This window comes from Tympanuchus pallidicinctus, unplaced genomic scaffold (genome assembly GCF_026119805.1).
Source record: "Tympanuchus pallidicinctus isolate F22 unplaced genomic scaffold, pur_lepc_1.0 scaffold28, whole genome shotgun sequence".
NCBI lineage: Eukaryota > Metazoa > Chordata > Aves > Galliformes > Phasianidae > Tympanuchus > Tympanuchus pallidicinctus.
In genome coordinates, this window is record NW_026294745.1 from 5,966,928 (window position 1) to 5,982,274 (window position 15,347).

At 42.8% G+C, this 15,347-nt stretch overlaps 1 protein-coding gene across 5 annotated transcripts in view; it reads right to left on the reverse strand.

Moving 5' to 3' along the window:
* Positions 1–15,347, reverse strand: part of ZDHHC8 (zinc finger DHHC-type palmitoyltransferase 8) — an 87,668-nt gene that overhangs the window by 16,727 nt on the left and 55,594 nt on the right. For 4 of the 5 annotated variants that reach the window (XM_052690958.1, XM_052690957.1, XM_052690960.1 and 1 more), the window contains 3 exons: positions 7,540–7,661; positions 3,165–3,322; positions 294–466 (listed from right to left, as the gene is read on the reverse strand). In XM_052690958.1, the coding sequence (XP_052546918.1) occupies positions 294–466; positions 3,165–3,322; positions 7,540–7,661 (453 nt within the window). The other variant, XM_052690961.1, reaches the window with a different exon arrangement.

Below are 15,347 nucleotides of genomic sequence, written 5' to 3' on the forward strand. Positions count from 1 at the left end.
GTACTCAACAGTGTAGAGTCACACGCAATTGGAAGTAAAATTCAGGAGATGCTGTATCTTTCTGCTGTGTGCCTTAGCAATGACTGAGATAGACAAAAGATCAGGCACAGCATGGGGGTAACCATACCTCAGATGAGTAAAAAGAATTGTCCTAAGCATTTACAGGGGAGGAGCAACAGGAATCAGGAGAGGAGTAAACCTGCACCAGTTCCAAGAAGACAAACCTTCATATCCACTCCTTCATATTTTCCTCTAGGCCACCTTGTGTCTCTGAAGACCAAGAAGAAGGATACGTAATGGTGGTATGAGCTGCTCCCAGCTTTTCCATGTGGTTCAGTATGAAAATCAGGCCAAAGGTGAATACTCCAACCATGTGCGTACTTAAGGACAGCAAGAAGAGAAAAAAATAGCGATAGTTCCTCCGTCCTATGCAATTGTTGACCCATGGGCAGTGATGGTCAAAATCCTTGCAAAGAAAGGGAGAGACAGGGAACAACATCCAAACAGTGAAAGGAAATAGCTTTTCTTAGAGGTAAATCTGAACTGTCGTCACGTAAAATCACATCAAGCTAGTTCTGAAGCTTTACAAACCAGGTACAGCCTCTTTATAAGGCTCTTCTCAGCACAAAATGGCTTCTTTATATATGAATGGAGAGGTACTTGAGAGTTCATAGAGTTAAGAGAACACATCGCAACATAAAACAGGCTATTCATCTGGCAGCAGATGCACTGATTTCTTTTTAATCATCCATCACATGAGGAATCAATTACAATGAAGCTATCATACCCTATAGTATTCTGAAGATGCAATACTGGCTGCAGAATTCTCTCCCCGACATTCCTGTATTTATATGCAGCTAAACTTTTTAATTAGCAAGCTCAAGAAAAATACTTTTCCACAAAGCAGGTTCCTATAGATTTTCATATTTGTAAGTTTTGCCCAATATATTTACCAAAACTTTACTAAATAAAAGAAATCGATCGGTTTTCTCAAAGCACATCAGCAAATGCCAGAGGTGATTTAATAAGGATCATTCCAGGCTATGCTTGAAATGCTGACCCAGCATATGCCTATGATGTGAATCTGGTTGTACACTCCTAAAATATCTACAGATTATGAAACTATACAAATACCCACTGTGAACGTTTCAGTAAAGAAAAAAAATCCGACTACTTTTGTCATGGATTTATTTTTCATTCCATCTGGTCACAGCAGGCTTTGGGTTTCAACTGATTTTATTTCTGCAAGGGTTGTCATTTATTGTTGTTAGGTTATTTTTATCAAACTGGCTCAAAAGTTTTATATTCAGGCTAAGAACTTTCATAGCACATTCTAGGCTGAATGAGAAAAGAGGTGAATTCCAACCCTGCATGCGTTCCACACTGAGAAGCCAGCAGAGTCACTCTTATCACTGTCTTCAAGCTCTTGTAGAACAGACAGGTGAACAGAAATAAACATCACAAGAATCAATAAAGTATGCTGTTTAAGTTCACTATTTATTGATTCAGAAGTTATTAATGCTTTCTGCCTACATTTCTTCACGGCAATCATAATTTAATTAAACAAGCCGAGTTTCACTCATTCTTGCCCACCAGAAGAATAAGAACACTGAACCAGTCTGACTATCAATAAATCCTCCTGAGAAGTAGGCAGTCACCTTGCGTTCCGCTGGTTTATTTGGGTTACTTTTGGATTCTCTCTCATTTTCATTTCTGCAGCAGAACTGCCTCCCCTGGAGGCCCTATGGCAGCACGAAATTGCAAGTGTTTGTACCACTGGGTTTTGGGCAATCTTTTTCTGAGAAAACATCATTTCTTGAAAATGGATTTTCATGCTAAGCCACTGGGGAGAGGAGAAGAAAGAAATTCTATGGGATAATTGAGAACTTTATCATCTAAACAGTCCTTAGAATCTAGAAATAGTGAGAACGTTTGTTTTAAAACTAGGAATATATGAGCCAGGTTTTCTCCAAAAAATCCACCTCTGTTTAACAATACACAGCAGTCTAACGCAACTGTGTGACGAGGAACAAATAGTTGTGGCTATTCTCCTCCACCCAGGGACTTCAGTAGCTCCTTTCTCTCCATCTTCTCAGATCCAGCATCCTCCTTAAGGATTTTCTCCTGAAGGAGAAAATCACGGACACAAGATAAACCCTGTCAGCCTTTCTCACACAAGCAACTGTACTGCTTTCCTTGGGACTGTTCCCTTGCTTTTGGCAACGAGGATTAGGACAAAGATGGTGTACATAGCATTCTAGCTGATACCAGTAGTTTTTGCTGTCTGATTAGCAGCCCGTTTCATTTTAATGGCACAGCTGAATATATCGTAGACACATTAAAAGAATCACATTTCTATTTGGAAAAAAAAAAAAAAAAGACCTTGCATCAGAAATGATCCTTAACAAATGGAATTTTTAGCTTAGCTATAGAAACTGCCCCCAGGCAACACAAGTACTGTGGATACAGTACTCTGTACTTAGAATTTTAGGAGATGTCTATAGCCCAGAAGCACTCTTTACTATTTAGGGGTTATTTTTAAATATCCTGTGTGCATTACCAAGACCTCAGGGTTATTAAGAAACATGAAAGCCCTATAATTCAGAGGGACAACATTAGAAGCATGACTGAGTTCATGCTCCAAGCTGAGGTGTTGATGTAAACATAGAGCCCTTCCACTGAGTGTAGAACTGCACATAGAATTGTGACTTTGATTTCCACACATCCCCAGTGATCTTATGGTTCATCACCTCATTTCAAACAAACTGGTGCCCACACTGGTGGACAAACACACAGGTGAGAATAGTTCACCCTGAACTTTCCGCTCTCTTGAACTCTGCCTCTCCATAAATGCTCCCATTCACCTCTTTTTTACAATCACGATCCCTAAGCTACCTTGAGGAAGACACAGCCAGGATTATAAACCTTTTAACCTAATTATCATCAGCAACAAAGCTGACATCAAACAATATTGCATATGTAACATATAACAGAAGGCTGTGCTTCAAATGGTACCGATCAGTAGAAGACCATCACCAAGGTTAGAGCTGGGAACTTCCAAGAATTGAAACACTGGGGGAAGGACCCAACTGCACATTTCCAGTAGCATGTACGTGCAACCCCAATCACAGGGCCAAAGTCAACACAATCAGCAGCACTGTTACCTCAACACAGTTGTCACAGACGCTGCAGTGAGAGCAGCGTGGAGGACGGTAGAAGTGGCAGGTGGCGCACCATTTCATCCGTACTTGGATTCCTTTAATCTCCACATTCTTGTAAAGTGGAGCTCGGAAGTCATCGTCTTTATCTTCATCTTCATCTGCTGCTCAATGCAAAACTAAAAGTTACTGGAAATAACAGAGTAATGATAAAATATCTAATCCAGACAGTGCCTTGGATACAGGGGCACTGCACGCGCTCTTGGGCTTGTCAGAGAAACAGAGTGGTGGAAGTGATGGACTGTCAGAACAGGTTGTCCTGGTTGCTGAACATATCAGTGATCTGGGCTTGTTTCTGCACCTGAGGCAGCTCCCATGGGAGCACCAGGCAGCCAGTCCAGAGCCTGGACAAAGAGAAGTGTTTGAGTCTTATCTTAGCCAACAGTTACAGGCAGAATGGATGGGATGAGATGCAAACTAGAGTCAAAGAGGAGACAGAAATCAAGAAATATTCAAGCCCCTGTTGAGAAGGCTATTTAAGATTAATTCAATGCTAGCTTACCAGCACATAAATCACAAGAAATTACATTAAGAGATACTAAAATAAGGTTTTGTTAGCTCAAACCTCCAAACCAACCCAGATGACCCCATGCGATAATTTGTCAAGTGCTCCAGTGCCAGTCCACCACCATCCCAAAGTCCTTTTGCTCCTGGGAACTTGATGCCACAGTGAGAAGCAATCTGTGTGCCTGCAATGAGCCCTGGCACCAGTGTCTGCTTCCTTATAGCATCTTTCCTGCTCACTTCTTCATAGCATACCCCAAATATTCTTACTTTAGTAGCAGTACATAACTGGGATGATCTCGCTTCTCTCAAAGGCAGTACAATCCAGTGATTTGAGCACAGGACTGGAAGTCATCAAGTCCTGCATTCTGAATTTTTCACTCTGTGACCTTGGGATAAGTTATTTAGCCTCTCTTTGCCATTAGTAAGATGGGGAGAACAATATGGCAGTCATTTTATTAATGACAACCCAGTGGGTGGGTGGCTTATCATCTCAACCAAGTGCTGCTGTTTAAAAAAAGAGGCCATTTAAAAATAAACGCAAAAAATAACAGCCAGTCTAGAATGCATCTTGGGAAGAAAAGGAAAGAAGGATGTTCACAACTGCTCATCTTTTATTCTAGATTCCTGTAATCTTTGTTTCCTTTCGACAGAGACTACGTAAGTGGTTAAACTCTACTTAACACCTGGTAAAACACTGCAGTGCAGCTGGCATTGACAGACTCCAAATTAGGTGGAAATTCATGATATTATCCCGGTGGAGCATCAATAACTGTCATGCTGTTCTGTATTAAATCTTCTCTAAATGTGTTAGCCCTACTAAAATGATCGAATTTCCACCAACTTCACAAGGAGCTTTTCCCTTCGCTTAGATGAGTCTGGGATCTGGCTCAGCTACAATATTTACCTTGCAAGAATATTTTCTGGATTAATGTTTGTGCATGGAAGCAGACTGCTGTACTGGCACTGCTCCCTACAGTTTTCCTTCATAAACGATCAGTGGCAGTCAGTGGGAGCCAGACTCCAAATCCCTTGGGGCACTTCTATTGATACAATCTTTGGGTTCTTCAATGCTTCAAATCAGTCCATGCTGTGCAATGCATGTGTGGGCATAGGAAAACAAGACACGAGAGTGGTCACACCATTTAAACACTTGTAGAAATACTGACTATGCAGTCAAAAAGTCAGTAAGCTGTACATACCTACGTGCAGTGGTATGTGCTTGTATAAACACATCAGTCTGGCAGAATTGACACAACTAAGAGTATTTATAGAATATTCACATAAAAAATACTGGAAGTCAGTTTGCAGTTGGTATTTATAATTAGCCAGCAACAAACATCAGCAAACTCAATTCAGACTGTAAATCAGATTTGTCAGGGCAGTCTCAGTTTCAGTGACTTCCTTTTCTTCTCAATCATTTTAGTGTATTACTGGCAGCTCAATTGCACAGAGCAAGACCTGGCTCATATCAGGATCATTCAGAGAGCCAGCAACATAAAAAAAAGAATCCGTAAGTAGGTAACGGTCCGGGAGGTGAATTTAGGTCCTGTTCAGTAATACAAGAAAAAGGGGGCTTACTTCCCCCATGCCAGAGAACCTGTAAGCTCATAGATACAGCTGGAGGTGTCCTTATTACCAGCTCTAGGTGATCTGAGCACCAGAAGCCATTGGTAGAGGTCGGTACCTTACCACTCAGATTCTTTCAGTTATCTGCTGACAAAACGCAACCAAATCTCCTGGTTTTATAACACATCTCACGATTTTTGGCAGCTTCCTTAAAGGAATCCTGCCATTTCTTAAGACTCTGTTTTTGCATTGCTTTTCTATTATTTTGTTTTTAGAGTAAATTTGTAACTATCGGGAATGTGCTAAAAAGCTTGGAAACCAAGATAAATCTCTAATTTCGACAGCAGAAAGCAAACAGATCCAGCGTACATCATTTTAAATCACTCCCACAGTTTTTGAACTCCTTGGGTTGCAGCTCTGTGGGCGGTGTGGGGTAGCAATAGCTTTTTTAGCATGCACACTTGTGATCTGAAATAACATCTGCTCCCCTTTCCTCCCAGCAATGGTATTTATAGTCTTTCCCATCTTTTCCTTATCAGATTGCTTCCTTCACACATCTACACTTTTAGCCCCTCATTTTCTTTAAGTATGACTCCCATCTCTCTTGCACTTTTCCTACTCCCAGCCTCTTTCAGACCAAGTACATGCAGAGCACAGGGAGATAAGCCTGCGGCAACAAGTAAACAGAAAGGGCTGGAAGAAAGGCGAGCTGCAGGGCACTCCGCTTTGCTCCTGATTCCTTTGCTGAGGAACTGGAAATTAAAAGAAGCTGATGAGAATTAATTGATGGTTGGATTAGATGATCTTAGCAGTCTTTCCCAACCTTAATGATGCTACGAGTATTTCAAAGTTTCCATTTGATCTCCATATTCTTTTCTCCTTTAAATACAAAGACCAAACTAAAGAGCTTGTTGGCAAGAGGAAGTTAGAGAAGTCTAAAGGAAGGCATGAATTTACAATATGCTCAGTCCTGATCACAGTAGGGCACAGAAAGTCAGCAAACTCCATTTTGAGGAAAGCACACTGTACAAAGATATTAGATTCCCAAACGGAGATGTTCAGAACTGAACAGCATTGTTTCAGTGCTCCTCCTACTGAAGGCCAAGAGCGGGGATGCCATCAATGACCTCACACTCACAGCATATTCAAGTGTGGTTACGTCTGATGAGAGGGAGGCACTGAAAAATGCAGGAAACCAGATAAAAGCTCTATGTGCTTACATTTTTTAAATCTCACTACCACCCATTTGTACCTTTATGCACATCATCCTGCACAAATGACTAAATGTTGCCTCTGCACACAATTATTTCTTTTGCAGGAGTCTGCAGTAATTGCTCAGAGGTTCACAGGGCTCAGCTGGAGGGAAGGGCAGCAGATGCTCATCATTATTCCCCGCTACCTGGAGAAACCTGGCACTCACTATTCATGGAAGCTGGCAGGACAGGTACCTTGTTCTTGACAGGTGCAATGGCAATTCAAAATAGCTTTTATATTCACAGAACAGAGCTGGGCAAGAACACCTTGCAAAGAGCACAGATCCACCGGTTTGGCAAGACTGCCCAGAGCAGTCTCTGATGCAAACTGCATGAGAATAATTATTGGAAGACAGATAAAATTAGGTGATAATTCTCTCATTAAGTTGTGTTAAAAGAGAGAGCTCCACTGTGTTTCCCATTACATGAGCAGAGCAATCTTTATCCTATTTAATCAGCTGTGCACCCATACTAATTCAAGCAGGGATATCTTTTAAAGGTATACATTTTTAGACACTCTAAAGCAAGACTTAATCATTGCCTTTTCTAGCATTCAATGCTTATGCATTTGTTTTAAGGCTTTTTGGAAGGAAAGTCAGCTTTGATGAAGATGTTTCAGAAAGTTCAGCCTCTCCCCTCCACTACATTCAACTTCCTATTGTGAAGACAGCAACTTAAATCCAACATGCCAGCATGACACAGGGATGGCAACTGGAATCACATCAGTCAGGAGAGCTGCTCAAAGGAGAAGGATGCTGTGCAGTGCTGTACCCTCAACTGCCAGCCCCAGCGAGTGCAAGGACAACTGACACCTCCCAGCTCAGAAGCTGGGAAGTCTCAGAAGCTCTTCCTACTATATCACCTCTACTGTCAGCTGAGGGTAAAAGATAATACATAAACAAATTAAAAATCTACAAGAAAGATTATCAGAGAAAAGAAAAAGGGAGGGGGGGGAGAGGGAAGGGGCATCCATCAGTCCATCAGTTTTCTGTTACCTCGTGGAAAAACTCCAGGGTCCATGAAAGTAGCCATGCTGAAGTTTGCCAGCACAAACAAGAACACGAGCCCATTGTACACCGGGATGGCTGGGGAGATGGCTTTTGTCAGCCAGGGGCACCTGTGGAGGAGAACAGTTACAGGTGAGGGCTCTTTTGGCTGTATCGAGCAGTTTCTTCCCATTCGCCACCATCACAAAGGTAGTCTCATCCACTCTCCACCAGCCATTCAGCCAGATTCACAATTTAACATCAGAAATTTCAATTGCCAGTTTCAGCAATTTTCAGTACGCTGCAGCCGCCCTTTGTAAAGACGCTTTGTTCCAGAGCACAGAAAGCTCCAGCTGCTCACGTGGCTTGTGGGGCTTTGCAACCCTATTGCTTTATTTGCAACCTGGCATTTTGCTTCTCTGTGTAAAAGCTGCGTTCAATTGTTGCATTTCTGTTTATCGTGTACACTGCCTGCTTACAGACAGTGCCCAGTTCTCATCTGGCAGAAAGCAAAACAGGATTCTTACACCCTTGATCACCACAGCAGGTACAACGCAAAGGCCATTCACATCCCACAGAATCTTCCTGAGTGGTTTCCAACTCTAAATAACAAGCAAAACCAACGCTGCAAAACCTCTCCCTGGTGGGAATTTGGACAGAGCATGAGCTCTGCCAGTGGCTGCAGAACTTGGGAATGCTGAAAAGAAAGGGAATGGCAACTGCCATGAGAGTACTGCTCCAAAACAATGATAGACACAGCACACTCAGCACATGTAACTGGGCAGGACAAAAAAGACAAGGAGAGAAACAAGGGGACTTTGGAAAGAGCTTGGAGAAATGCCTGTTACTTACAGGACAGTTGCTCTAACCGCAAAGATCATTTCCCATTGCAGAGGAGGGCTGGACCAAGACAGGCAACCGGGTCCAATAAAACGCAGCGTTTACTCACTCAGCCATTTACAGCCTCTCTAAAGCTCACTGCTAAGCATTACAGCAATCTTATTTCTCTTTCAGTTCCTGCCTGCCCTGCCAGCAGGGAGCCTGGCAAACTGCTCAAGGCAGTCAGCAGCAGCACCTTGCCACCATTCACATAAACCGAGCATTAACACACACATTCCAGATCACATTTTGCCTGAGTTACATCTACAGCTGAATCGGGCTGTTTGCCAGCCTGAAGCCTGCAGAGAGAAAAAAAAACACCAATGCACACCCAATATTCTCCCAAATCTAATTTGCACTGCTTGTGCTACTGATGTGCTGTTTTGAACAGCTGAGAATGGTGTTACTGACTTTGAAGAGACACTGTTAAACACGTGTGCTCTTGTGGCCAGCATCAGAAGGACAGCACATTTTCTCCCATTTCTTTGTGAGCAGGCAAGAGACTTTTTCTTCCAGATAGCTGCTAATTCACAGAAAAATTACATGAGAGACTCCCTCAGATGATTAATGTAAGGATGAGTTAATGTTCCCATTTGTTATTCCCTTTGTCATGTTCCCAACAAATACATCAAAATACTATGAAAAACCTGAGCCATAAGCTAAACTAAACAGCTCATTTAATGGGTAAACACTGTGTGTGAAAATACTTCATGGAAGCTGAAATGAAGGATAGAGTGAGTCACTGTACATACTAGCCAGAAGGTCTGCGCACCATCCTTCCCTTTTTTCTTCCCAGAATATTTATGCAGTATTAGATATTACATAAAATTTTAGATGGGTCAGAAGAGGCCTCATTTGTAAACTGGGCTGATCGATAAAAACAGATGTGAGATCAAGTCCTGACTCATAACTGCAAAATGGTCTGAAAGAGAAAATCAAACTGCTAACAGGACTCACAAAACATGACGCATCCTCTCTATCCTTCTCATCTAATGCACACACAGTTTTAGCCAAAGTAACAAAAATTGTAATCCACATCTGGCAGGCTGGTTTAATTGCTAACCCATCAGGCAAAAGTGGCATCTGCCCTTCTGCACTCTGCCACGAGAAGGAAGCTGCAGAAACATCCGGACAGGCCCTGCAGTGAGCCTACGTTGTGCATTTCCTCCTCTGGGAGAGCTGCTTCCAGCAGCAATAACGCTCATCTCTGGGACACACCTAGATGAACTTTTCATAGGCTTTACTTAATGGAAGCTGTTATGAATTCAGATAAACGCCACACGGATTCAAAGCTTTCTTGGGTTTGCTGGCGAATCCAAGGTTTCAACAGGCTGTGGTCTTTGTGTCACCAACTCATCTCACCATGGAATCACACAGCCAAAGAAACAGCCCTTGCACTTTATGATCAGCTGCAGAACTGCAGTCATTGCAGAACTCGAAGGAAAAGACCATGAAAAAGTTAAGTGAAGGGAGCAGCACGGAGTGTGCAGGGACTTGCCTGTGTCCCAGCAGCTACCCCTGCCTCACCAGGTGCCTCTACGGCTCCAACGACACGCTGCTCCACACAGGCGGTGCTCCTCACCCCGCCACCAACAACCACCTTCCAGGTGACCACACCAGCACTTCTCAAAGGCACTGCACTGCCGATGCTCTAAGTTAATTTAGATCCCACAATGGAACCAGGAGCCCTGACGGATAACAGTGCGATTCCAGCCATGCTGCTTTGAGCTACTTCCATAAGCATGCAGGACAGGAACCTTCCATGGTGTTGTTTACGGCTGAAATGAAGTGCCAGCATGTGCTGCCCCGGCACATTGCGGATAATTACGGATCTCAAGTCCTTCTGAACGAAGCACACAATTACACAGGCAGCATTTTCCTCATAATTATACTTCTTCAACAGAGTGAATCTGCTCGTAACTCAGAGGAGAGTAATTTGGGGTGGCAGACTTAATCTCATTTATCCTATTTGCTCTTGAAACCCTACCCTAATAAAACAGAAAGTTAAAAAGATTAACAAATAAGATCACAGAACTTGATAGGTGTCAGACCAATTCATGCATCATCAACTGCCTTCCTTGCTAAATTAAACAACAAATAACCCTTTCTGGCTCTTTTACTGGGTGCTCCTGAGCAGCCACAGGCATGGAGCAGAATGTGCAGCAGGAGTTCAAGGTCTCCTCTTCATAGCAGAGCAATGGTATGATCTGCCTTGGTAGGGGATGAGGAAGATGTGGGAACCTCAAGCATACAGACATCCAAACTTGGGATACTCACACCTAATAAGAAGACTCTAAGGACTGCTCATTTAACTGTTCAGCAGCACCTGATAAATGACTTCAGTGTGCTGGTATGCAACAAAACAATGTCCACTCGAATCACAAGGCACGGGCATGAAAAATAAAGCACCTTCTAACTCAAATCACCTTCCTGTACTATTAAGGTAGTGACAAGAGTAATACAAACTCACTGATTCACTGCATGCAAGCAGAACTGGAGACTAATTAGGTTGAGGGGGCAACAGGCAAACATAATTTGTCTAAGCACTAGTACCAGTCTCACTGAAAACTTTCTGAGTCCTTACATCTGCAGCAGCCTGCCCCTGCTCGATACTCCTCTAGAAGCTTCTGGCCAAACCCTGACGGCAAGGAGCATCTACACATTTGTATATGTAAAATCTGTGTAAGGGATTTCTTAGCACTGCTACATCTGGGCAAAGGCTTAACAAACGTACGGTGCTGCAGTGCCCATTGCAGCTGTGTACGTGGGACAGAGGTGCACGGCTGCACCCTGCGACCACAGCTGGAGCTCAGGGCACCCCATGGTGGAGGGCAGCGCTCGCAGCCTTCAGCAGTGGAAATCTGACACATCTCTCACGCGCTCCATTCCAGGAGTGTTCTTTTTATTTTCTTCCATTTATATGTTCTCTCCTTCCCTGAAATCACAGAAAGTACCTTTGTGGAAAAGTCACAGAAAAAAAATGCTTGCTTTCCATTGTTGCTCACTGCCAAAGATAGCTGGCAGATTATTGCACATCTAAAAATATTTTGCAAGGTGCTAAGTCAGTCAGGTCTAAAATGGCATCGCTGGAAACTGTCAGCAGAGAATGTATCTGAGTATCATAACCAACAGGAAAGAGATGGGCAGGTTGTGGGACAGCTCAGGCCACCAGCTCACTGCTCAGTTCTGCCACAGCAGATTTTGATAAATCATCTGATTGCTGTGCTGTGTCTTACTCACTGGCAAGACTGCAGCTAATACACTGTTGCCATAGCACTACACCCTCGCTGTGACTACAGCAGTTGTACTGATAGAAAGTGATATTAAAGTAAAGGATAACAACTCAGAATGTTACATAAAAAGGGGAAAAAGAGAAATAAATACTGGAGACTTTACCACTGGAAGCAGAAACTGATGAGAGGAGTGCCACATGGAGCAGCTCATGCTGGTAATGAGTGGGAGATGGAAAAACATCCACTCTGGGTTGCCAGATGATGCAGTTATCCATCGCAGGAGGCCAAAAGAAGACCCATAAAAAACACTATGAGCCCATTCCTTGTGAAATATGGCTGAGTGAAGCCACAGGTTCAAATCCATCAGCTGCTTAACTGTTTAATTATTCACAAGAAATGTGCTGGGCTGAAATTCACTCAGGTTTAACAAAAGCTGATGAGGTTTCAGCTAACTTTCCATTACACCCTGGACTCAGTCCAAAGGTGAGTGGTTCATGTCTGGCAAAGTACAGATCAGAGGAGCTAAATCAATTAAAAATTCAACTTGAGATATAATGGTTCTTGGTAAAAAGTCTTATCTGGGCTATACTCCCAAAATAAAATATACTCTACCTTTTCCACAAAGCTACTTGAAAGCTCTGGAGCATGTTCCTTTTCTCCCTTTTTAAGCGTCTCTGAATATCTAAGAAAAGACATTACTGTCATGTGAACTGATGAGGAAGAAATACAGAATAGGAACAATACCAATAGCCAACACTGAGTGACATGACCATAGGGACAACCATAACACCATCATCTTCAAGTCCAGAAGCCATACAATGATCTCAGCAGAGACAGATGGACCCAGCAGTCTGGACACGTTCTTACAAGGTACAAATCCAAAGTGACTTTACAGCACAAAGCTGCTCTTTCCAATGCTGGGGCCATTAGAGAGCCTTGTACAAAGGAGGAGAACAAAAATCCTGCGAGGCCGTTACGTTTCTGCCATGACTTGAGAGAGCTGTTCAGGAAATGTACAGCTAATTAAGACCAGAGGCTCTTGCAGTCTTGTCTGGATCATATACTGCCTTTGAAATCTGGAAACAGTACCTGTCCATGGCCTGAATAACATGTTTCAGAGCTGTGGTGCAAGTTCTTTCATCTGCACAACTGCTTGCCTGTGCGGGGAAGGAAGACAGTCCTTGTCTGAGATCTCATCTGAAAAGTTCTGGACACTGTGACAGAATTACAGCATGTATTGAAAGGTTTCCCTGTATGAACTAGAAAGTTTAGAGACTTCATATTCTACAGAAGAGATGAACAAAACAAAGACATAGAGGTATCTCTACAGCAAAGAGATAAAGAAGATGAAGTGCATGAACATTCTCATATATCAGATACACGAACAGACACATAATAATAAAACAAAAGCCTATCTTAGAATCTCCTCTGTAACTTCTCTCTGGGATACCCTCCCAAAGCAGTTTTATGGAAATGTGAGCTGGGAGCAAGACATTTTACATTGAAAAAGAGTATTTACATGGTTGGTATAAAGCGGCCTGAAGATAGAAAGAATTTAAGAAAAAAATAACTGGGGCAGAGATGTAAGAAAATAAACATGACAGACAAGCTCTATGCTTTCGTCCAGAAAAGAAACCATTCTGAGGAAGAAAGCTCCCTCTGGCTACCTGCTCTGGGGCCTTTTACCCCTTCCCAAGCCAGCAGCCGGTACCAGCCACCTTTCCAGGCAGGACATGAGAGGAGAACCATCAGTGAGTCAGTCTATTTTGGCAACACTATTCATCCTCAAATCTACAGACCTAACAACGGTGGTCAAGGTAACAAAACAGAATAGGACAAGTCATCTAGTTCAGCACCCTGCTATCACAGACCCTATGCTCACCATCTCACCCGGCCGTGCCTTGTCCTGAAACTAAACAGCATTTTATACACCAAACCCCAACACACTGCTCTTCTCTCTGCTGGATGGATGCCAGTAACAGCAGGGCAGAACTGGGCCTCTCCCACACCAGTGCACAGCCCGCTTCTGCTGCAGGACTCGAGCTGCCTGGGGCACAAAGCCACAGCTGAAAAATCCTTGTTCCTTCCAGCAGAGGGTGGTGGGACACACAAGCCAGTAAGCAAACATATAGGATTATATTGAAAGAAAGAGATGTGTGTTAAAACCAAAAAAGCAAAGGTTAAAACCAAAACCAAGGGTTCAATATCAGTAACGAAACAAAGCGACACTGCTCACTGCAGTGGAACTGTTACAAAATAAAATGCATTCTTCCAACTGCATTCACCAAGATGAAGAAACATGAAACATCAGCTGTTCTCATCATCTTTACCCTTTCCATCATCTGTACTCTACTTTCTAGTTTTGGGCAGGGAGCAGCAGTGTCTGAACAGCCTTTTTCTGCACCTCTCTATTAGAAGCCTATCTTCTCTTTATATAGAGCTGTTCTTCTTCCTTGAGTCTCCCAAAAAATCACTAAGTAACTTTCAGGCTTTGCTTCTTCTTGTCTTCCTCCCATTACCCTGCAGCAGATTGAGAGGCTCAGCAGCAAAATACGAGTCCTCGTGTAGCAAAAGCCCATGGTGCTACTGCTGCTGCATGCAGGACATCCCTCAGGCACTTCTGAATCAGCAACCAGAGCGCCACTAAGACAGAAGCAGAATCAGACTCTTCACAAACAATTAAACAACGGTGTCCCTCAACTTAGATTACATGTTTCCAGCTTTAGCAGCACAAGCCAAGCCTGAGTCCTGAGCTTCTCCTGTCTACACACACAGCAATGCCCCTGCTCACCTAACAGCATTAGGGCAGGCTTCTGGAAGCAGCTTCTCCTGCATGTAAAACCTTATTATAACACCTGACAACGATAAAAATGCTTTGGAGGAGCAATGAAAAACTAAAATACATAAGGACTATCATATTAACTGGCTTTTTATCTAAGTGATGAAACACGGCAGCAGCATCTTAGATCTAAATGTTCCTGGCAGCATGGGGAAGGCATAAAGGGAGTCTTCCAATATTTGGTTTGGTGAACAGGTATTCAATTCAGGTTGACAGAAAACAAAATTACTTGGCTTGGAAAACATCCTAAGAGATATACTTTTGATTACAGAGACAGGAAAATGGGATTCAACCTGGAATACAGATTTATTTCTTGTCAATGCATTCTGAAGTGCACTGAGGTGGGGAACCTCAGTGGCAGCCATGGATGTGAAAATAATTTGTGCATTATTTGCTCTACCCTACACCCCACTACCTCCCAAAGACAGAGAGCACCTCGTTCATACATTGCAGTGGACACTGGGTAGCTGTTTTGTCATTTTCCTTGTTAATAGCTCAGATTTCACTAAAAGTCTATGGGTTTGTGATATGGGGGGATGTTTGTTCGAAAGAACCACAAAGTTATCAGAAGAGGTGTAATTGTGCACTGGACCTGAATGCATCAAAAATCTTCCAACTATGTTGCCATAATTCAGCAACACAAGTCAAGATTATAATTACCTGAGATGCATTAGAGACACTTAATACACTTAATATACTCCTGAGCCAAAACAGGACAATTAGCAGCTCCTGTACCAAAATAGAAGAGTATACAAATGGCATATGTGTCACCATCTGCTAACAATATGCTACAGGCAGATCAATTCAGGGAAAAAAAAAGAGATTTAAAAAAAAAACAAAAAAGTTGTTCCTATTTCCAAGAATCA